This window comes from Balaenoptera physalus (genome assembly GCF_965194825.1).
Source record: "Balaenoptera physalus genome assembly, chromosome: 5".
Lineage (NCBI taxonomy): Eukaryota > Metazoa > Chordata > Mammalia > Artiodactyla > Balaenopteridae > Balaenoptera > Balaenoptera physalus.
Window position 1 is genome coordinate 56,711,249 of NC_138884.1, and position 25,241 is coordinate 56,736,489.

The 25,241-nt window shown below is 33.5% G+C and overlaps 1 protein-coding gene across 8 annotated transcripts in view; it reads left to right on the plus strand.

Moving 5' to 3' along the window:
* CNOT6L (CCR4-NOT transcription complex subunit 6 like) overlaps window positions 1-25,241 on the plus strand; it is a 115,172-nt gene that overhangs the window by 42,987 nt on the left and 46,944 nt on the right. For 4 of the 8 annotated variants that reach the window (XM_082463813.1, XM_082463814.1, XM_082463811.1 and 1 more), the window contains exons 2-5: window positions 2,920-3,045; window positions 7,810-7,931; window positions 10,347-10,533; window positions 11,875-11,960. In XM_082463813.1, the coding sequence (XP_082319939.1) occupies window positions 7,820-7,931; window positions 10,347-10,533; window positions 11,875-11,960 (385 nt within the window). In that variant the 5' untranslated portion in view covers window positions 2,920-3,045; window positions 7,810-7,819. The remainder of the gene's footprint in view (window positions 1-2,919; window positions 3,046-7,809; window positions 7,932-10,346; window positions 10,534-11,874; window positions 11,961-25,241) is intronic. The other 4 variants (XM_082463815.1, XM_082463810.1, XM_082463809.1 and 1 more) reach the window with 1 other exon arrangement.

Genomic DNA, 25,241 nt, shown 5'->3' on the forward strand with positions numbered 1-25,241 from the left:
TTTTATTGTTTTTGATGCAAATGTTAATGGGATTGTTTCCCTGATTTCTGTGATAGCTTGTTATTAGTGTATAGAAACGCAACACATTTTTATGTATTGATTTCGTATCCTGTAACTTTACTGAATTCATTTATTCTAATGTTTTTTGGGTTTTCTACATATAATATCATGTCATCTGCAAACAGTTTTACTTCCTTTCTGATTTGGATCCCTTTTTATTTCATTTTCTTACCTAATTGCTCTGGCTAGGACTTCAGTACCATGTTGAATGAAAGTGGAAAGAGTGGGCATCCTTGCCTTGTTCCTCATCTCAGAGGAAAAGCTTTCAGGTTTTCACCATTGAGTATGGGTGTCTGTTGTGAGCTTGTCATACGTGGCCTTTATTATGTTGAAGTTTACTGTATATAGCATTTTAAGTATGGCATCTTTAATTTAGCATAGTGCATTTGACATTCATCCATGTTGTGTGTGTCAGTAATTCAATCATTTTTATTGCTGAGTAGTATTTCAGTGTAGGGCTATTCCACAGTTTATTCATCAGTTGAAGGATATTTGTATTGTTTCCAGTTCGGGGTGACTATAAATGAACTTGCTGAAAACATTTATGTATGGGTTTTTGTATGAACATAAGTTTTAATTTTGCTTGGGTAAATATCTAGGAATGGGATTGCTGGGTTCTATAAGTGTATGTTTAACTTTATGAGAAATTACGAAACTGCTTTCTGAAGTGACAGTACCATTGTACTTTCCCATCAGTAAAATATGAGGTTGTGAGTGTGTGTGTATTTATGTACAAATATGTATATATTTGTAAACATACACGCAAGGATATGGGGTGTGTGTGTGTGCGTGCACGTGTGTGTGTTTTCCTTGTCAGTCCTATTGTAAGTTTTCAATGTAATCATTTTAATAGCTGTGTAGTGATATCTCATTGTGGTTTTAAGTTGCATTTCCCTAATGCCTAATGTTGAGCATCTTTTCATGTGCTTATTTTCTATCTATGTATCTTCTTTGGTGAACTATCTTTTAAAATCTCTTGCCACTTTTTAAAAATTAGACTTTGTTATAATTTTGTTTTGAGAATTCTTTATATATTCCAGAGTGCTTTTTCGTGTAAGTGTTTTGCATATATTTATTCTCAGTCTCTGGGCATGTCTTTTCATTCATCTTTCAAGAGTAGATGTTTTTTTTGTTTGTTTGTTTTGTTTTTTGTTTTGTTTTTTGTTTTTTTTCATCTTGATCTTTTGTTAAGAGTAGATGTTTTAAATTTTCAAGGAATCTAGTTTATCAGTATTTTTCTTTTATGGATCATGCTTTTGTGTTTTATCAAAGAAATATTTGCCTAATCCAGGGTCACAAAGATTTTTCTCTTATGTTTTCTTTTATAAGTTTTATAGGTTTTGCTTTTGCACGTAAGCTTATGATCCTTGCAAGTTAATTTTGTGTATGGTGCAAGGTGTGGATTGATGCTTATTTCTTTATTTTTGCATATGGATGTCCAGTTGTTCCAGCACCATTTGTTGAAAAATCTATCCTTTCTCTATTGAATTACCTTTGTGCCTTCATGGAAAATCTATTGACTGTATATACGTGGGTCTATTTCTAGTTTCTCAGTTATATTTCTTTCAACTATATGTGTCTGTCTTTTCATTAGTGCCAAACTGTCTGGATTATCATTGCTTTCTAGTAAGGCTTGACATCAGATAGTGGGCACATCCAAGTTTATATTTCTTTCTCAAAAGTGTTTTGGCTCTTCTAGGTCCTTCCACATAAATTTGAGAATCAGCTTGTTGATTTTTAGGTGGGGAAATATTCTAAAGAAGAGATGGAAGATGACTTAAACCATGAAGGATGGATAGGAATTTGACATCATTGAAAGAGATGAGAATGTATATACCAGAGGAAGTAGAAAACACAGGCTACACCAAAAAAACGGAAAGATCGAGATTTGGGGAAGAAGTCATAGTCCTGAGAAAATTGATGTTGAAATTTTTAATCTAGTCTAATTACCTCCTGTTTTCTGTAAGATAGATAGATTGTATTCACTGTTTTTAGGTAAGTGGGAGGCATTAAATACAAGAAACATTAAAGCATAGTGGTTGTTAGATAGAGACTAAGACCTAATTTGGAATGATAGGACAAGAATCATAAGCTTTGGTTGTCTAAATTGATTGCTAGTGAAATAAAATGAAACTTGTCCAATAATAGCATTATTTTGGAACTTTGAAGTGCTTGGTAGATTTGTAATTCCAGGTCTTCATTTTTCCTTTTAGTATTTATTTATGTTTTATGTTGCTGCTGCTCTTGTTTTCTGGTATCCCACATATGGGAAAAAATTTCTAGATATGCAGAAAAGGAGTTACATTCTTATTCTTTCTGCCTTTTTTCTCCCTCGTGATAGTGCTTTAACTGACAAGTAGACTAACCCTAACACTTCCCCTTTTACGGAGTCGGAAGTTATCTTTCTGGATTACCCTAAAGTTTTCTTTGGATTACCTTTATAAAGGAGTATAACAGTCATTACAATTATCTCATTTTCATTCAGGGGATTTATTGTTATATATGCCTATGCAGTGGCAATTACCTGATAAAGGGAAAAAAAGTAGTAACAAGAAGAAATGCCAAATTCTTCGTAGAAGTATTTGAAAGTAGAATATTTTATAACTTTATTTTTCAAGTAGTGCTATGAAAATGATGTAAGCTACCTGAGGGCAATGATGCTGTTCATCTTGTTCACTGTCGAAGTCCTAGTGCTTGGTATAATACATTATAATTAGTACTCCTGCAGTAAATGTTTGAATAAATGTTAAACTGATTAGAAACATGAAATTCCAGAAGTCTGAAGGTTATTTTTTCCATAATGATGGGTGGCTTTACCATTGTAAAACACGGATTTTGTTTTGCTTTGTTTTTGTTTAGAATGGTGACAGATTGGGAGATATCATGAAAACTTTGAATGGATTCTTTCTGAACGTTTGCATTATCATCATCTACGGACTTGAGTTGACTATCTCATTGAAGACAAATGCCATCCAGAGGCCCTTGGTATAGAAGAGGAGTGGAAATGTGGATGAAATTGTTATTTATCTCAGGGTGTCTTCTCAGCTCTTGTGATTGCCATCAATCTTTATTTTTATCAGTATGATTCTACTATATGCAGTGTGATTTGCTAGGTGCTGTTTTTTAGTAGCAGCTCTTGAGCTCACTTAGGGAAGGTATAGATTTTGTATGACAGTTGTAATGATTAATACTTGTGTATAGCTAAAAATAGATATTGATGAGGAAATAGAAACTTCAGAAATGCTGTAGTGCAAGGGTTATTTTGCTTTATTAAAAAAGGTAAACTTAGACATATTTTCTCAGAAAGGAAAATGGTCTTAATGATTAAGAACAGTTGGGAAGGATGGATGTTAGTCAAGGTGGGTATTCAATAAATAACAAACAATGTGTTCCATAACCTTTGGAAATAAATGCTGATAGAAGACAGATTTATCTGAGAATATGTAAAGTGTAATAAGTCACTACATCTTACTCCAAAATGTAAGCAGAAATATCTAATGTAGGCTTAATTTTGTCTTCTTTCAACTTTGGGAAGTCTGCATCTCTGCCTAAGATTGCTTTGCAAACTACTGTTGGGACGATCACTTAATATTTCTATGGATATAAGTGCATGTCTACTGGCTTGTACTTTAGGTTTGGATTCATTGAGTTAGAAGTCTGTGGTTCGTTATGAAGCACTCTTCGGTGGTTGTAGCATTCTCTCTTTCTTATTCTAAGTTCTAAATGAAATAGTATAAATTGTGCTGAACTATAGACTGAGATAAAATGATCTTAAATCTAGAGAAGGTGGTGGGAGGAAAGCTGTGGTTTAACACCATTAAGGACTTAACATCTCTATATGTACTATAGAGCCCGCTGTTTTTTTAATAAGATGCTTCAGATGACCAAAATTAGCAGAAGTTTAGTTCTGGCCTTTAACAGTTTGCTCTGATTTGACTCAGATTATTATTATTCGGGGATGGGGCAGGGAGGAGTTATTTTGCATTATTTTCCTAGCCCCAGATATAAAACCTGAGATTTGGGATTCCTTGGCAATAGTGTATTTGGGCGTAACTCATATATATATTTTGTAACATGCTATTCACTGAACACGATGCTATGTAGGTATCTTGTATTTTATTTACAGTTGGAAACTCCAAGGTAAATTTTTTAAGGCAAAGTAGCCCTAGTGTTACATACAGTGTTGCTTTGCAGCTAAAAAAAGATTGGAATACATTTTCCATGAAGTCAGTATTTTACAGGTTTACTTGAAGTTTTTGCTTAATTATACATAAGACTGAGAACTAAACTAATGAAAATCTTCACTATATGTAGTAATTAATCATCCTTCAGTGACAGAGATTAAGACTTGTTTACTTTCAGGATAGTTCATAGAAATGAAGGAAGTAGGAGATAATCAGGTTGTTTTTCCAGGACTGACGGTTGCTCTCAGAAATTTTGCCCTAGAATCTGAGGGGGCTGCGTTGGTGATAAAATGAGATTCAAGGAATGGAGTAGAGAGGATGGTAGGTTCAAAGAAGCTTATGTAGTTAGTATTTGGGGAGCTATGTGGAGTATTTTTCGTAGTGTCAAAATGGGGTTTGAAGACTGGAAGTTAAAAAGGCTGTGTTGTGAAGGGGCTTTTAGTTTACTTTGTTATGTGATCAGGATCCCCAATATAAATTAGGTTGATATAATGGGAGGATCCTTTGGGAACTGATGTAAGATATTGCAGAAATTAGAAACTCTTGGAAAAAACAATTTAAAAACCTGCCTCTTCATCAATTTGATAAAGAAGATAGGAAAAGGAAATTAGCTGCTAGGCTTTACAAAATAAAACATTTCTGCTTTTTGGATGAAAAGTGTCAATCCAGTATTTAAGCCTTGGACTGACCTATATCTTAAGACTGTTGAGAAAGCACATTAACAGTGTCACATTTAGAGATTTAAATTACATTTGAATTATTATTTTATATATTAAGTTACTTTGAAATAGGTTTTTGTGGTATGTCTCCAGGATGGAAGGTTGATGCTGAGGAACTGAGAGGGAAGATAAAGCTGAATAGGAGTATTCAATAATACCAGTTTCCTAAATTTGAGCTAAGTTTTTAGTAGCATGTTTTTGAAAACCTGATGTTTGGGACAGTAGTGATCACCAGATCTATAGACTCTACTAAATTACTTAGTTAGTGCAAATGAAAAATGTTTTAACTTCAAATTTAGTTTCATTTTGAAGGATTAAGTGACTTGTATTTTTATTGACTTCCTAATCAAATCCAAAGGAGACCTTTGACCCCTAATATAACAGTATTAATATTACTTTGGTTTTTACATATTATAGACACTGGTAAACATTTTATGGATATGTTTTGCAGGAATAGATTTTATAAATTTTATTGGACTTACAAAGATGGAGACTTATGAAAAATTTAAAAAAAAGAAATATAGTTCTTATATAGTAGCTGTTTTAGAGATTAGCATTAGTGGGCCAGAAGAGATGATGATTATTAATCTCCTATCTAGATTTTATAAATATTTAAGGCAATTGAGCATGTGGATTAATGACCATTTCATGAGATTAATTTTTAGAAGAGCATTGACTGTTAATTGGGAAAGGTGAGAGGAAGATGGTAGTTTTTAGGATTATAAAGCATATATGATCATTCCACAAATACATATTCAGTGCCTACTATGTGGTAGGAACTGTATAGAGTTATAAAAAGGATATGCCTCCACACAGAAACAACTCATTGTCCCCTTAAATAACACACCGTCTAGTGGGAGCCATGATTAAAACTGCCAAATTAAGTTGACCTATGCACTATATTTTATAAAAATGATTTAAAATTAATGAAACATATGTTTTTGCAAATGTCACGGTCTTAGTTTTTTTATCCATCCTCATTGTAGATGATGGATTTGTAGCATGTCTTTGGATCTGAATCTGTTTGATTTGGTTTTGCTTAACTTGTGTTTTTGTAGAATCTTATATTAGTATGCAGGAGTACCCACAGAGACACATGTACCTTATGGTGCATAGTAGAAATTCTGAAAACCTTGTTACCTAAAAATTTTATATTCAGAAATACTTTACATAGGCCAAAAGTGGTAAAACTCAAGTTTTTCCCCTGAGGAAAATGATCATACTCTTTGTGCTGTGTGAAGATCCGGGACATTTATGGAAAATAAAATATGTTTCAGTATCACCCAGTTGTGTGATAAGGTTAGAGCAGAAGAGCTTAACCTGGAAATTTGGAAGCTAATTACTGTTAACAGATGAAAAAATCTGGAAAACTTTCTCTTTGCCCCTTTTAGTAAATAGGAAGGAATGACTGTTTTTCCTTCCACAATACGAGGACAAATTATGGTATGGGAAATTTTGATTGTATTCTTTTCTAGCTTTGATTCCTTGATACATGATAGAATACTTCCTATCTTTCTTTGTTCTCTTTATGTAACACATTTCAGACCATCTGAAAGTAACTCTTCCATTGAGATAGAACTTCTAAACTGCTTAGAAACACTCCCAGTTTTAGGCAGTTGGTTTTGGTGTGTGTATGTATGTCTCTGTGTGTTAAAATATGAACAAAGAACCAACTATGAATACTATGAGGATATTTACTGATAGCATGCAGGAGTTTAATTAGGTTCAGGATTTTGTAATTTGCTATTCTTGTTAGATCTGAACGGGATTTCATTTTCTGCCAATTACTGAGCAGTAACTCTTGTATTAGACCTCTTGAATGATTACTTCTATGGCCGTTTGTCATCTGATTCATACATTGCATTCTTGAGGAGTTTATGTCTAGCTGGTCATCACTGATGATTGTTCAGTGATTATTTTGGCAGTTAACTGAATAGAACTGTATAATATTAGTTTCAATTAGGGTGGCCATGTAACTCATTATCCAAATTGGACACTTTTGGGAGTGAAGAAGTGATATCAATAATTACCTAAGAATAACAGATATAAACCAAGACTGGTCCATGCAAACCAAGATACATGATAATCTTAATTAGATGCTTTTGATTGCAAGTAGCAGTAGTTTAAACATAAACTAGTGGTTTAAACAATAAGTAAAATAGATTGACTTGTGTATCCAAAAAGCCCAGTATTTGAGAGTGCTACAGGTGTGGTTTGGTGAGGACTCTGGCTTTGTTTCTCTATTTTCTCATCTCTGACTGCTACGGCTGGCTTCCCTTACAGTTGGATGATTGCCAACAATAGCTGTGCTATATTCTTTTTCATTTATGACCGGCAGGAGAGAGAAGCCTGCTTCTCCCATAAACATAAAATGAGTCTTAAGCCTAGTGATTATTAGATATTTCTGAACTAATCTCTGTGACAAGGGGAATGTCATGTGCTAATTGTCTTAGATATGGAATATCTGAATATCACTGAGACAAGGAGGATAAGATTACTCTGATTCTCTTAGGCCAGTCAGAGTCCATTCAGGAAACTTGCATAGGGTCAGTCTGTCTTGGGAAGCAAGGCAGCTAAATGAAGGGGAAAGGATGCAATGGATGTTTGGGAAGCAACCACCATGTTTTCTGTGAAGTCCAGTGTCCCTGCTTCTTTGCATTTTTCCTGAGGCGTCTGTTACTGAGTACCTGCAATAGCCTAGCATACTTTAGATGTGTTTTCCTTCTAGTGAGGATTTAGTAGTAGCCTGGCAAGGGGGGAGAAGCAGAAGACTTACCATCTCATTTTTCTTTGTCTCTTTTTTTCTATTAGATTATAATTGTTGATTTTTTTTTTTTCCCTTACAGACTAATAGGGATGCCAAAGGAAAAATATGATCCTCCAGATCCTCGCAGAATTTATACCATCATGTCAGCAGAGGAGGTAGCCAATGGGAAAAAATCTCACTGGGCAGAATTAGAAATCTCGGGTGAGTGGAATCTGAAACATTTAATCTGGGCTATAATAGCAATGATGAACAAGAGTTGAGTGTTATACTTATTTCTTTGCTGTACATTTTTAATTAGATGAATTAATTGAGAAAATACAAGATGCTGAAGCACTAGTGTTTAACTTACTGATTTATCTGTGACTAAATATCTTTGTTCCCATTCTTTCTTTTGAGATTAATACTGGGGGCCACAGTTGGCATCTAAAATTGAAGGCATTGGGAGTTCAGTTTCTATGTAAAACCAGGTTCTTTGATATAATAGATTTTGTTTTGGCTATTGCAGAGTAATCATTTTTGCAAATCTTTGCCATCCTCCTATCATCCCATTGTTGGTAGAATGGGAAACCTAGAAGCTATCTGTTTATTCTATAAATTACATGTTTAGGAGTTGTTAAAATAGAATCTGATTCCTAAACACTCATAACCAGTCTAATAGTGAGAAAAACATCAGACAAACCAAAGGACATTCCACAAAATTCCTAGCTAGTAATCCTCAAAATTGTCAAGGTCATGAAAAACAAGGAAAGACTGTGAAACTGTCACAGATGAGAGAAGACTAAGGAGACATGATGACTAAATGCAAAATATATGATCCTCCAGATCCTTGAACAAAAAGGTGTAAAAACTGGTGAAATTCAAATAAAGTCTATAAATTAGTTATCTTCGAACAAAAAAGTGTAAAAACTGGTGAAGTCAAATAAACTCTATAAATTAGTTAATATTGACACTACGTACCAACCTTGGTTTCCTAGTTTTGACAAATGTACCATGGTAATATAAGATGCTGGTACTAGGGGCAACTGGATGAGGGGGATATAGGAACTGTATTATCTTGGTAGCTTTTCTGTAAATCTAAAATTATCACAAACTTAAAAGTTTATTAAAAATAAAATATAAGTACAGTTTTTCTTTTATGAATTGATACAATACAGATTATATTTAGAGTGTAATTTTTTCCCCAGTAGGCTTTCATTTGGAAGAGTTAAACCCATATTGTGTCAATAGCAAGAATTACCTGTATCTTTAGCTAAAAGGTGGTGGTTAGGTGATTGATAATTTTAAAAAAAAATGAATATGAGCAAATCCTATTAGGTTAACCCAGGGTTTCTCAACTTGGCACTATTGACACTTAGGGCTGGACAGTTCTTTGTGGTTGGGAGTGGTTGTGTGCATGTCAGATGTTTAGCAGCATTCCTGGCCTCTACCCACTAGATGCCAGTAGCACCCCTCTAGTTTTGACAACGAAAAATGTCTCCAGATTGCTAAAGCCCCTTGGGGAGCAGTATTGCCCCTGGTTGAGAACCACTTGGTTAAACCCTGGGTAAAACTAAGTTTCTTTTTTACTAGAGCCTCTTCTCACTTGAAAACTTTGTTTCCCATTAAAATGCAAAATCCTAATTGGCACTTTAAGCCTGGTTATAGACAGCATGAAGGAACCTGTGAACCCTGAACAGAAGATCTAAGTTCGAGTCTACTGCTTGATAACCATATGAAAAATAACATTTCCCTATTGAGACTTTTTGCCCTCTCTACCTTCCACTGCTCTTTTAATCAATATCTGTTAGCATTTTACTTTGGTAAGGTTTTCAGAGTCTCTTCATATAACTTTATTGTTAAGATAACATCCCATTTTACAGAAGCTGAAACTATGTGATTTGCTTAGCCTTATATGGCTAATAAATGGTAAAAATCAGGACTGTGAACCAAGTCTTCTTTTTCCAGTACATGTTCTACCATAGCTGTCAGATGTTGACTGATAGGTAAAGCTTAATGAGTGACTATTTCCTTGAGTATGTTGCACTTAAATGCAGAATCTTAAACCAGAGTTATTAATGTATAATTGAAATATGAGAAGGCTGGGGAAGATGTCTCCTTTGGGAGTAAAATGGTTTTCCCGGTGGCTAATCTAAGGTTGGTTCTAAATCATAGCAGTTACTCCTGTCTATTTAAAGTTTGTAGACTAATTCAGGCCCTAGATATAGATAAACCTTGCACTATTAATTTTCACGAAGTATGTGAGAAGTGCTTTTGTGAGGATCATAACTTAAAGAAAAAAAATTCAGGACTGTTCTACTGCAAAAGCTCAATTCAGCCCCACGCTTTCTCCTTGAGACCATGTGATCACCCTGACTCCAAGGGTCTCCTCATTATGCCACATCTTATTTAATACATGGAAGATTCATGAGAAAGAATGGTTGTCAGGGGAAAGTGGCATGAAATTAAAGAACGACCAGGTGTGTTTGGAAGCAATCAAGTAGCATTAAATACAAAATTAAAATGCCAGAGTCACAATATCTGTATGTATTTGTGGGCTCTTCTCCCACTTTTTAGTCCTTGTAGTTCAGTCTTTGTCTTGGGCCTAGAAGTTTAATGCATCAATATTTTGCCTTTTAGGTAGAGTGCGGAGCTTAAGTACATCACTTTGGTCATTGACACACTTGACAGCACTGCACCTAAATGACAATTACCTTAGTCGCATTCCACCTGATATTGCCAAGCTTCATAATCTGGTTTACCTGGATCTGTCATCCAATAAACTCAGAAGTTTACCAGCAGAACTAGGAAACATGGTGTCTCTCAGGTGAGGAAATATAAATGTGACTCACTGTATAAAATTCTAAATTTACCAAATAAGAATATTATGGGAGGTTACTCATCTTACAGTAGGATTTCCATATGTATATGAAGGTTAAATGATATAAATTGTCTAAGCAGAGTGCTTGAGTTGGGCTCCATTGAACGCTTCTTTTCCTTTCTTCCTTTAAATTTGGAGGTTTCTGGCTAGAAATGTGCTTGTATTACCAATTTCTTTTGACAGACTTGAGGTGGGATAGGGCTAAAATACCTAAGTCTTGCTTTACACTCAAGTGACAAATCTCATCAGAATTAATTGGGGCTAGACTAGTCTAGACTAATGAGAAATAATTGGGAAAACGATTTGCTTATAAGTAAAGCTTTTAGGAACATATCTATTTTATAAGGCAAGGTATACTTGTATATTACAACTCCTTAAGGAAATCTTAAAACCTGATAATAAATGGATTTATTTCTAGTCTTTCAGGATTCTTTAAGAATTTCTTCATAGGAGAAAATTTTATAGGAATCTTGAGACCTTCTATAAATGTTCCCAATGAAAACAAGGATTGCTTTTCTTCCTTATCTGCTGAATAGTAATGTTAAAAAATTGCTATCACATGTTTAAAATTAAATATTTAATATCATTTAAAAATCTTGTTTTTTGCCATCCCCTTACTGTGTGTTTTTGTTGTTTTTTATACTTTTTAGTCATTTATTTTATACTTTTGGTCATTAATTAATTACAGGGGCTGTTTATTTTTTCTGTAGTCTGCCCAAAATTTCACAATCATAAATCAGATCTTACCTGTGCTATCCTATTTATACTATCCTATGCTTTATTTTTAATGTTTATATTCTGTGTCAATGATTGTTGTATCTTGAAGTGATAATAGTTGTATTGTTATAAAAATTGATACAGGGAATTGGCTACTATAGTTAAATCCTGAAGTTTATTTTAAAAAGGTTACTTTTTTCTATGAATGAGACTAGGTTCAAGGATATCTGCTGTCTTTGGATCCATAAAATATGTGTCACTCTGATTTGCATCTGAGAGGCATTTTGGGTGAGAGAGAAAAGGGAGCATATTTAGCCTGAGAATGACATACAGTTCCTATACCTTTAACTTTAATCTGTGCTAGAGAATGAGTAAATCATAGAAACACTGTTAATAATTGTGGCAGTTACAACATTTTTGGATGAATGTAGAGAAATATACCCTGAATGTAGACATCACTCATGTTATGTTAGAAGGCAGGTTAAGAACAACGACTGTAGGTATTAATAAAGTTTGATATATTAAACTAAAACAGTTTTTTTGTTTTGTTTTTTTTTTTTTAAAAAACAGGGAATTGCTTTTAAATAACAATCTGTTACGGGTTTTGCCTTATGAACTTGGTCGGCTCTTCCAGCTACAAACTCTAGGTTTGAAAGGTGAGTGATTTTTTAAAAATGATAGCATTAGCGCTCAGGATTGAGGTTTTCTTAGCCTTTTGAAGACCATTTTGGTTACAATTAGGTCAGGTTTTAGTATAATTTTGAGAATGTAACTATACATTCCTCTTGAAAGAAAAGTGGTTCTTCTGTATCAAATTGAGCTTCACGATTTCAACAAGCTGCCATCATTTTAACAAACTTGAATGGGGGAAATTTCGGGGTTTTTCGCTTTGTTTTGTTTTTATATTTTACTGAAATTTCTTGGAGGAGATAGTTTAAATTAACACTTAGCACTGTAGTTTCTTTCCCATTTAAAAATAAATTGAAAAACAATGATGTAACATAATAAATTTTAACCTCAGCCAGAATGTCTGGTTTTGATAGAGTAGATAGCATTGGCATATTAGGTTTATAAGAGGGAAAACATTACAGTAAAAATGAGCTATATCTAATACGTGTAATTATTGTAAATAGTGTATTAATCCAAAATGCATGTTCCTCTGATAATACCATCTCAGTTTGGAATGAAAGTCATACTCAAATCACATAAATACTGAGATTTGTATATTTTTCTCTTATATCATAGCATAGGAAGAAGGGTTTATTTTGAATGCAGAGGACTAAATACAGATTTACTGTATTGGTTAAACATTTTCTGTGCTAATGAGGAGTGAACATTAATCAAAGCCTTATAAAGTATACACTTTCATATGTTTTATTTTCCTTCTTCAAAGACTACTGAGTCTCATGAACGTGTTCTGTTTGCGTTTGCTTAAGTCATATAATGGAGCATTAAGAAAGAAGCTTGAATAAGAGTGGTAAGATTGCTGACATTATTTGTTGAAATGACAAAAGTGGTGTTAGGCTTCCTTATACAGTTAAGGAAGTTGGATAATTCGTAAGTTGGATAATTATATGAATGGTCTAACTCTTGTGATTTTAGGTTCTTTGTAGGAATTTGCTGATGCTTTTTATCGTGTATGAAGTAGACATACGGGGAATACTTTTTATCTAAAGTATTTTCTTGAGAATTAACCCAAGGCATTTGAAATTTAACTGCTGGGACATTTCACCTTATGCTCTATGTGCTAAATCTTAATCTTGTAAATGTAGCTGAAACAGCCATCCAGCTAGAGTTGGAATGGGGGCAGGTCTGTTCATTTCTATTAAAAAGTATGGAATGGTTGTCATTTTTTATAATCTTAGATTTCAGAATTCACACTTTCATACTGATTATAATAAATTGTATATTTTTTGTCTCCAAGGATAACTATTGTTTCTTACTTTCAACATCAATCAGAACAGCTGCTTTCCTCCTCCTAATCTTGATGGAGAGCATGTCAATGACAAATGAATACCTTGGTATTGAACCCAGTTGGACTTACCCTTCATACCACAAAACTTTCCTGGAAAAGCAAATATTATATATCTTACTGTTTCATAACTCTACTCCATGTTATCTCATATAGAGACATGTTCTCAGAAAATTTATGCTTAGTATCAACTGAATGAATCTTTCTGAATATCCTTTATCTCCTGGGTTCTTCATTCTGTTTTACTAGTTAAAATGTTAGTCTTCCAAACTACTGTCTTTGGTTGGACTTTGATTCTAGTGTCCCTTGTCTACTGATGATTCACATTTGTTAAAATCTCACTTTAGACTTTCAAATCAGGCGCCAGCTCTGCTTTACCAGCTGTAACTTAGCTTTGTCCGTGCCTATGGATAAATTCCTTTTCATTAAACTTCAATTTAAATTCAATATAAATACCTATCTGCAGCCTTTCCTCTTCTGTGAGAATCTGTTTTTCTGGCAGTGCTATTTTATGTTCAGGTGATCAGTACAGAAGAGCAAAGATCTTTTAGAAGTGAAAGAAAGCCAGAGCCGTCCCTGCCTTCTTTCAAAACTTTAAGGTGGTAAAAACAGGATTGATTTTATGAAGGAATTGAAGGAATAAAATGTTCCTAATGAATGCTAGCTTTATATTCTTAGGAAGGTAAAACTTGAAATAATTTCTTAATCAGTTTTAATAACCACATAGTGGTACTTTGTGTCCAAAGAAAGGGGGAGGGAGTAGAATGGAGCACTTAAAATAGCACTTTGATATATTTAAAAGAAACAGTGAAAATGGATTGCCTCTAAGATTCCATTTTGTCTTGAAACTAGAAAAAGGAGTGCCTTTCTTACATTTCCTGTCTTCCTCTGAAACACAGATACTGAAATTTTGATAATGAATTTGATCTTCCTGGCTCAACAAGTTAATTTTTAGAAATGCTATTTTGAGACTTGAGGAGTATGTGTGGTGGGTAGGGTATTTGAAGAGTTAGGATAGGAAGGCCAATTTAAAAACTACAAACATGGCCAGTCCAGGAAGTTGGAAATGTTCTTTTAAGTCACTTAAAAGAAAAATCCAAACTCTATTAGTTTTATGGAAGAAAAGGTGTAAGTGAAAGCAATTCTCATATAGTTATTTTTAAATAATTTAGAATTCATGTCCTAAGGTATAAAGCAATACTTTCTCTGACATATGGGCCAAACAGTTGCCCTCAGGCATTAAACATTGATGTCCCCAAATAATAAAAACTTTAGAACGTCAATAATTGTGAAGATTTCTAGCTTCCTTCTAAGAATTACCTATCTCCCTTAAAATAAAATGGACCATGGCAGTTGAAGATTCTTTTACTATGTAAACTTTTTAATTCATGAAATATATCATAATATACAAAGAGTAACATTTTAAAGAAAATAATAAAATAAATAACTACACACCCATTATCTAACGTTCTCAGTACCTTTTTAAAAAATGCATTTAAAAATCCGATTGCCACTCATATAGGAGGCAAAGTACTTTCTTCTGTATTATATAATGAGCTTCTGGAAATCAGTAAATAAAAGATAGTCTATTAGAGAGCATATTAATAATTCATATAAGAGGATTTACAGATGGCTCTAAAATTAGAAAGTTGATCAACCTTATATAGTAATAACAATGCAAATTGAAGCTATACTCAATTTTTACCTATCAGATTGGATGAATTCCAAAAATTTGATAAAATAACTGTTGGTGAGATTATTGGGAAATAGGCACAATCAAACCTTGTTGGTGTAGATCTCCTGTATCTTTTAAGTTTCCTTTGTGCCTTTTCTTGATTACATCTTCATCACTTCTCCCAGAGGTTATTACTGTCCTAAATTCTGTTAGTTTTCTTTCTGTCATCCAACAGGTATTGATGAGCACATACTATGTGCCAGATACTGAGCTTATATATGTATCTGTTAAGGGTGTTTTAACCTTTATATAAATGGAATCCTACTGAATGTAATTTTCTGTGACTTGGTTTTATTTGACTTTATGTATTTACGATTCATACATTCATGCATGCGTGTAATTGTAGTTCATCTGTTTCATTGCTGTGTTGTATTCTGTTATATGAATATGCTGTAATTCATTCATTCTACTATAGATATTTAGATTGTTTCCACCTTTTTTTGACTACTATAAGCAATGTAGCCATGAACATTCTTGTACATGTCTCCTGATAGAGTTCCTAGGAATGGAATTGTTGGGTTATAGAAAGAAACTTTATACATTCTTAGCTTTATTAGGTAATGCCATAATATTTTACAAAGTAGCTGTACTAAAATATACTCCCCAAAGTAATACAGTTGCCATTTTTCTGTCTTCTTCCCAACACTTACTTAGTATTGTCAGATTTTTAAAGTTTTGCCAATTATTAAGTGTGAAACAGTTTCTAGTTCTACTCTTAATTTACATTTTCCTAATTGATAATAAAACTGAGAATCTTTTCATATATGTATTGGCCACGTTTCTTCTCTGAAATTGCTGTTGATATCTTTTGCTTATTTTCACTTGGAATTTTTAACTTTTGTCTATTCTGTATTGTAAATGTCTTCTTCCACTCTGGCTTTTCTTTCTGTTTTCTTTGTTGGTATTGTTCAATGAATAGATTTGATTTTTTTATTGTAGTTGAATTTAAAAGTCTTTTCTTTTGTGACTAGTGCATCTTATGTTTTATTAAAGAAATCCTGCCCTACCCCAGTCAAGAATACTTTTTCTATATTATCTCTTAAAAGTTGTTGTAAAGTTTTGCTTTTCATAGTTAATTCTTTCATTCATTTGGAGTTGATATTTTAACATGGTATGAGAGGTCTAATTTTGGGAGGGATCTCATTTTGTCTTTTCCTTGTGAATAACCAGTTGTCTCAACATCATTTAGTGACTAGTTTTTCCCTTTTCCCACTGATCAGCAAAGTCACCTCTCTCATATATCAGCAATGTGTAGTAGGCCTGTTTTGGGATCTCCATTCTCTGTACCCAGTAGTCAGTTTGTCTAACCTTGCACTGATTACTACCTTGTCATAATTGTTACTATGGCTTTATATTAAGATTTGATATCTCTTTTGGGAAGTCCCTTTACATTTTACTTTTGCAATGTCTTGGCAGTTTGGGTGCCTTGAATCTTCCTCATACATAAGAAACAGCTTGTTAAGTTTCACAAAAAATGCTGTTCGGACTTTGGAACTGCATTGAATGTCTGGATCAATTTAAGAAAAATTGACATGTTAATTATATTGAGTCTTGCTATCCATGAATTTGTGCATTCTCTCCATTTATTTAGATCTTATTTAATGTCTTTGAATAAAATTTTATAACTTTCTGCACACTGTTCAGGCATATCTTCTGTAGATTTGTTTCTAGATACTTTATAAGTTTTTTTGTTCCTCTTAGAAACCATGTCTTTTTTAAGTTGCTTTTTCTGCCTGTTTGCTGTTGGGGTATACGAATTACCATTAAAAAGAAAAAAGATCTTACAGTAAGCCTTCTTGGCTAAATTCTCATTCTTCCTAAAAGTTTGTCCACAAATTCTTTAGGTATTGTATGCAGATAATGATTTCATCTGCTGATAAAGACTTTGTTCCTTTCAAATTCTTATAATTTCTTTTCCTTATTGTAATGTACTGGCATGTTTAATACAATATTGCATTAATACTGGGCATGCTTCTAATCCCAATTTTAAAGGAAATGTTTCTAATATTTTTCCATTAAGAATATTTGCTCTATATTTTTGGTAAAAAGTTTTTAGGTTCTAGAAGTTTCCTTCTATTTCTACTTTGCTAATCCTTATTCGGGTGCTGAATTTTATTAAATGCTTTTCTTCATCTATTGAGATGATTACATTATTTTCTCATTTCATATATTGAAGTGGTAAATTATATGTAAGCATCCCCCCAACCTGCCCCTTTAAACCACACTTGCATTCCTGAGGTAAACCCAACTTGGTGCTTTTATACACTGCTGGATTTATTTTGATAGTGTTTGTCAAGAACTGTTAAGGCTCTGAGATTTTACCCTATTACAAGCTAATAAGTTAGCCAATTATTGTTTCATGGATAATGGTAGAAGACATGAGACTCTTGGGTCAGAGACAAAGAACATTATCACTCAAGCAACAGGGTGGACCCAGACACATGCTGTATACACAAAGAGTTTGCACTGCAATTGAGTAATCTAAGTCCAAAGGTGCAGCACTTTTCAAGCAAGCAGCAAATATTGTAGCTAGCTGCAAAAAACCCAAAACAAAACAACTAGTCCTGCTTCTCCAAGGGTACAAAGAGTTATATGGAAGTATTGCTCTGGTTGCCTTTACCTGTTTAGTTCCCTATTTAACTAGCTATAGAAACTGCTCAGTATCAAGAGACAGATAAGTTTCAGAATCTGTTGCACTCACAAAGAATGAAGGGGGGAAGTACAGGGACCCTGACGGACTGCCTTTCACATTAACTTTTTAAAGGAATTTTTCATGTATGTTCATGAATAAGATAGACATGTGTTCTTACTGTTCTTACTCAATTTTCTCAAAGAGTTTGTATAATATTGAATTAATCTGTTCCTTGAAATTTTGGTGGAACAAGACTATAAAACTACCATTGCCTGGTGGAACTATCACCTCAGTGTATTTGTAGTGATAAGAATCATTGAGTCTTCTAATTGCTGAAGAGTCAGTTTTTTTGGACTGTATCTGTAATATTGGAATTTTTCAACTTTTTAAAGTTTTCAAATTTGCATAAAAATGTTCATAATATTCTCTTGATATATTTTTAGACTCTTTTGTTTATATTACCCCCTTCTTCATTAGTAAGATTATTTGTGCTTTCTATCTTTTTTTCTGATTTAGTCTCCCCAGGGATTTGTTGGTTACGTTCTTTTCAGTGAGTCAATATTGGCTTTTATTTTTTAAAAACTGGTTTGTTTCTGTTTTTCTTTATTCTGTTTTGTTTGGATTTATTATAGTTTTTTTCCTTTTTTCTCTTTTTAAGTTGGATATATGGCTTATTCATATTTAGATTTCCTTATTTTCAAGTAAATATAAGCAGTTAAGACGATAAATTTTTTTGGCAAGACTATAAATTTATTTGGCATCCCATGATTTTGATATGAAATATTCTCATCATTTTTGCCTGAGTATTATTAATATAGGTTATCATATCTTCTTTGACTCATCAGTTATTTAAAATTTCCATGCACATGTGATTTTAAATTTACCTTTCTTTATTGTTAACTTTAAACTTAATTGCATTATAGGCAGTTAGGGTAACCTGTATGAGCCAGTTCTTTTACATTTGTTGATTCCTGCTTTATGGGCTAGTATGTGATCAATTTTTATAAATGTTTTACTGCATCTGAAAAGAGTATTGTTTCTCTAATTGTTAGGTACAGATCTATATGTTTCTCCATTAGATCAAATTTGTTAGCTGTGTTCCTCATATTTGCTGTATCTTTATAAATTTTTGACTGTTTGCTCTTTTAATAATTAAGGTATATATGCTAAAATTTCCATTTAAATGCTGAATTTGTTCATTTCCCCATGTACTTCAGTCAGCTTTTGCTTATAGCCTTTGAGTTTATTTTATTAAGTATACCAACTATGCCTATATATTGCTATACCTTCTGGTAAATTGAACCTGATATTAGGTCATGAGCCTCCTGTTAGGGTTTTCATCTTACAGTCTTTTTTGTCTCATATTATAGCTATGCAAGTTTTCTTTTGGTTAATATTTGTATAATACATCTTTTCTCCTTTGTTTACTTTCAACCTTTCTGTGTACTTATGCTTAGGTGTGTCTCTTACAAAAAGTATATAACTGGTCTTTGTTTTTAATCCAGTCTGACTATTTTAATGTGTGGGTTCAGACCAATTGCCTTACCTCTATTGCAATTATTGATATTTTTGTCTGGTTGCCATCCTACTTTTTGATTCCATTCTTTGTGTGATTTTTTGTTTTCTTTTTGCCTTTCTAAAAACAGATTTTTTTCCCCCTTGTTTGTTTCTTGATCTATATACTTCTGTTGGTGTGGGATTTGTACATTCTATTTCTGGACTCTCAGTGGTCACTCTTGAAATTATACCTTGAATATATTTTTGAAAAATTAAATTTTTAGCAACTTTTTTACTGAAATATATGTATGTAGTAAAATTGACCTCTTTGTTGACAGACATTCACATTTGGTGAATGTTGACAGATGTATGCAGTTGCATAACCACCACTACAATTGAGAAATAGAACTGTTCTATCACCCTCCAAAATTCATTTGTGTTCATTGAAGTCAATACCTTATGCCACTCTTAGCCCTTGGCAACTACTTTTCCAGAATGTCATATATGGTAACATAGTATGTAGCCTTTTGAGTCTGGATTCTTTCATTTAACATAATGTATTTGAGGTTCATCCATCTTGTTGTGTATTTCAGTAGCTCATTTCTGTTGCTGAGTAGTATCCAATTGTGTGGATATACCACCGATTTTTATCTGTTCACAAGTTGAAGGACATTTGGGTTGTTTCCAGTTATGAGTGATTAGGAATAAAGGCACTGTAAACATTTGTATAGATTTCTGTGTGAAGTAAGTTTTATTTTACTTGGGTAAATACCTAGGACTGGAACTGCCAGGTGGTATGGTAAGTGTATGTTGAACTTCATAAGAAACTTCCAGACTGTTTGTGTGATAATCCAACATAGTGGTTTTATCATTTTGTATTCCTGCCAAAAATATGAGTGAGTTTTAGTTGGCTGTGCATCCTTGTCAGTACTTCTTGGTATTATCAATTTTTTTGTAAATTTTTCATTCTAGTAGGATGTAATATCTCATTGTGGTTTAGCTTGTCATTTCTCTAATGAGTAATTATACTTTTCATGTGTTTGCCATCTGTATGTCTTCATTGGTGAAGGAAGTGTTTATTCACATATTTTGCCTAGTTTTATTATTGAGTTGCTTTTTTTCTAATTACTGAGATTTTGAGAGTTTACTATATGTTTTGGATTCAAGTCCTTTTTAAAGTATGTTTTGCAGATATTTTCTCCCAATCTGTGGCTTGTATGTTTATTTTCTTTACAGGGCCTTTTAAAGAGCAATTTTCCATTTTGATGCGGTCCCATTTATCACTTGTTTTCATCTATGGATTATGTCTTTGGTGTATTTACCAAATACACCAAAGATGTATTTACCTCACCCAAGTACATCTAAGGTGTATTTACCTCACCCAAGTACATGAAGATTTTCTTCTAGAAATTTTATAATTAGGTTTTTCATATAGGTCTGGGGTCTGTTTTAAGTTAATTTTTGTAAGTATGGTGCAAAGTTTGTTCTTTTACATATGTACATCCAGTCATTACAGCACTATTTGTTGAAAAGATTATGCTTTCCATGTGGATTTTCTTGTAACTTTGTCAAAATTCATTAGACCCAAATTTATGTGGGTGGGTCTACCGCTAGATATATAATCTGTCCACTGATCTATGCCAATACCAAAATGTTTGATTGCTGCAGCTTTGTGGTAAGCCCTGAGATTATATAGTATGTGTTCTCCAACTCTGTAGTTATTTTCAAAATTGCGTTGACACCTCTAAATGCTTTGCATTTCCGTATAAGTTTTAGAATCAGATTATGATTTTTGCAAAATACCCTGCTAGAATTTTTATTTGAATTGTACTGAATATGTAGATCAGTTTGGAGTTAGAATCAGTATGTTAATCTTGAGACTTAATACTGAGTCTTCCAATCTATGAATACAGTGTACCTCTCTATTTACGCAGGTCTTCTTTATTTTTTTGATGTTTTGTAGTTTTCAGCATGCAGATCTTGCAAATATTTTGCTAGATTTATATATTGTTGTTGGATTTGCTACTTACTTGATATTCGATTCTATTGTAAATGATACTACTTTTAAAAGTTCCAGTTACCCATTGATATTTTATAGAATTAAAACACAATTCATTTAAAAGTATATTGACCTTATCCCTTACAACATTAGTAAACTTATTACTTCTAGGAACTTTTACAACCTTTTAATCTGTGAATAGAGACCTTTTCATTTCTTCCTTTCCTTATTTTTTGCCTTATCACACTGGCAAGGACAATATTAAATAGAAGTGATGACAGTGCATGTCCTTGCCCTGTTCTTAACTTTAGGGAGAAGGCGTTCAGTCTTTCACCATGAATTATATCAACTGCAAGTTTTTTGGTAGATGCTTTTTCAGGTTAAATAAATTTTCCTTCTATTTCTTCACTTTTGCTGAGGATTTTTGTCATTGATGCAAGTTGAATTTGGTCAGATACTTTCTCTGCAACTGTTGAAATGATCATAACTTTTCTTCTTTACTTTGTTTATATGCTGAATTACATTGGTGGTTTTTCAATAATAATCAGACTTCTATCAAGAGGTAGAACTCACCTTCTATTCCCATTTTAAATACCACTTAGCCATAATGTATTTTGTTTTTAATATATTACTGGATTTGACTTGCTAGTATTTTGTTGAGGATTTATACATTTATGATTGTAAGGCATTCTGTAGTTTTTTTTTTTTTTTTTTACAATGTTTTTGTCTAGCTTGATAAGGATACTACTGACTTCGTAAAATGAGTTGGAAACTGTTACTAACACTTCTATTTTCTTGAAGCATTTCCATTTGTATTATTTCTTTCTTATACTATTGGTAGTATTTTCCAGTAAAGCTATATGGGCCTGAAATTGTCTTTGTTGAAAAGTTTTTAACTACTAATTCAGTTTCTTTCATTGATACAAGACTTTGAGGTTATCCCTGTCTTAGTGTAGCTACTTCAGCTCTCTTTTGGTTACTGTTTGCATGTCATACCTTTTTCTGTGCTTTTACTTTCTATTTATGTCTTTGATCTATAGTGTCTCTCTTCTGGATAACATATAATGAATCATGTTTAATTATTCATTCTGCTAATCTCTGCTTTTTAATCAGAGTTTAATCCACTTACATTTAATGTATTTGCTGATAAAGTAGGATTCATGTCAGTCATTTTGCTGTTTGTTTTCTGTATGTGTTATGTCCTTTGTGTTCCACTGTTCCTCAATTAACGCCTTCTCTTGTGCTAAATGGATATTTTCCAGTGTACAGTTTAATTCCCTTGTTTCTTTTACTGTGTTACTTTGAGTTATTTTCTTAGTGGTTACCCTGAGGATTGCAATTAACATCTTAGTTTACAGCAATCTAATTTGGATCAATGGCAATTTAGTTTCAATAATATAAAAGAACTTTGCACCTATAACTCCATTCACTTCTCTTTTATGCTGTTATCATGACAAATATCATCTTTTTACATTGTGTGCCCATCGACATAGATATAAAATTATTGCTGTATGCAGTTATCTCATATCAGGAAAAAAAATTAAAAACAAAAATTACATTTATACTGTCTTTTATATGTGCTATGCAGAGTACCTTTACTGGTACTCTTGATTTTTCATATGGATTCAAGTTACTGTCCTGTGTCCTTTCATTTCAGTTAGAGGAATCTCTTTAGTATTTCCTGTAGGGTTGGTCTGCTAGTGAGAAACTCTGTTTGTTTATTTGGGAATGTCTTACTATCCCCTTTATTTTTGAAGGATATTTTTGCTGGATATAGAATTCCTGGTTGATAGTTTTTTTTTTGGGGGGGGGTTTTTTCCCCTTTCAGTACTTTAAATATGTTATTTTACTGCCTTTTGGCCTCCATGGTTTCTGATGAGAAACCAGCTGTTAATCTTATTTTGAGGATCTGTATACCATGTGTCACTTCTGTCTTAGAGCTTTCAAGATTCTCTTTCTGTCTTTGACTTTGCACAGTTTTATTATAATTTGTCCAGGAGTAGATCTCACTTACATTTTATTTTACTTGGAGTTTATTGAGCTTCTTCTATTAATGCTTTTCTTTAAATTTGGGATCTTTTGACCATTTTTTCTTTACATTTTTTTCCTGTTCTTTTTTCTCCTCCTCTTCTGGGACTCCCATTTTGCATATGTTGGTACACTTGTTGTCTGATAGATCTCTGAGCTCTGTTAATTTTTCTTCATTCTTTTTTCTTTTCTTCAGACTGTGTAACTTCAACTAACCTCTCTTCAGGGTCACAGATCTTTTCTTCTACCTGTTCAATACTGCTCTTGAGCCCTTCTAGTGATTTTGTTTTGTTTTGTTTTATAATTTCTATTTGGTTCCTTTTTATAATTTCTGTTTCTATTTTTTTTTTTTTTTTTTTTTTTAGAAATTCACGTTCTTTTTTTTTTTTTTTTTTTTTTTATTTATGACTGTGTTGAGTCTTCGTTTCCGTGTGAGGGCCTTCTCCAGTTGTGGCAAGCGGGGACCACTCTTCATCGCGGTGCGCGGGCCTCTCACCATCGCGGCCTCTATTGTTGCGGAGCACAGGCTCCAGACGCGCAGGCTCAGCAATTGTGGCTCACGGGCCCAGTTGCTCCGTGGCATGTGGGATCTTCCCAGACCAGGGCTCGAACCCGTGTCCCCTGCATTGGCAGGCAGATTCTCAACCACTGCGCCACCAGGGAAGCCCTGTTTCTATTTTGATATTCTCTGTTTGGTGAGATATCATTCTCATACTTCATTTTAATTCTTTAGACATGGTTTTCTTCAGCTCTTTAAGCATATTAAAATAGTGGATTTTCAAAGTGTTTTCTGTTAAGTCCTTGGGTACAATTTTTATTTTTCTTAGGGACAGTTTTTATTGATGGCTCTTCTCCCTTAGTATGGGACATACTCTCTTGTTTCTTTGTATGTTTCATAGGTTTTTTTTGTTAAGAACTGGACATTTCAAATAATGCAGCAACTTTGGAATTAGACTCTCTCCCTTTCCCAGGGTTGTCTGTTGCTGCTGCTTGTTTTATTTGTTGTTTGTTGCTTTAGTGACTTTTCAGAACTAATTCTGTAAATTTTGTATGCTTTGTCATGTGTGGCCATTGAAGTCTTTTTATTCAGTTTATGGTCAGCTAATGGTTGGACAGAGATTTCCTTAACTGCCTGTAACCAGTAAGTCTCCCACTCCTGGCCAAGTGGCTCAGTTTGTGTTTTGGGGTTCACCTTCATTGCTCAGCCAAGAAGTTTATAACTCTGCCTTGTCCTTCACTTCCTTCATTGCAAAGCCTCAAGGTCAGACAGAGGTGAGAGCTTAGGCTATTTTTAGGTCTTTCCTGAGCATGTGCGTAGACCTCCATGTCCATATGACCTTCTAGAGTCCCAGGAGTATGTCAGACCTTTTTGGAGCACGTACTGACATCTCATTCCCAAGTTTTTCCTTTTAAGCTTTTTGGTTAGTCTGTTGTTTGCCCCAACTGTTTCCATGACCTTGGACACCTACAAATTTAAAACATTTGCCAGTAATAGTTTCCTCCTTCTCCTCCAGGAAGAAGTCTTATAACACTATGCAAGAGTAGAGGAACCACCACACAGGTCAGATAATGACTAGTGTTTGGGAATGAGGCTTTGAGAGTGCTCCAGCTCAGTTTTGGTTGCTCCAAAGTGGCTGCCAAGCTGCCCTGGCAATGAGGGACCAGGAGAAGGTTTAAAACTCCACAAATCACTGTCCTTTTTTCTTGACCCCCTGGGTTGCCGTAATCATTTAGTTAATTTCCAGAGTTCTGAAATAGTTGAGTCTGCAATTTTTGCTAGCTTTTTTGGTTTTTGATACTGCTTTTGTGGAGGGGCAAAATTTTGGAGTTCTTCTCTGCCGTTTTTGCTGTGCTCTATCCATTTCTTTTTGAGGTGTGGTAGTTTCTGTCTTAGAAGGAACTTATTCATTTCTTCTAAGTTGTTGAATTTATGCACATAAATAGTTTTTAATATTCTCTATCCTTTTAATGTCTCAAGGGCTGTTCTGTCTTTCATTCTTGATGTTTATAGTTTGTGTCTTTTTGTCCTGGTCAAAGAGAGGTTTGTCAATTTTATTGCCTCTTTCAAAGAACC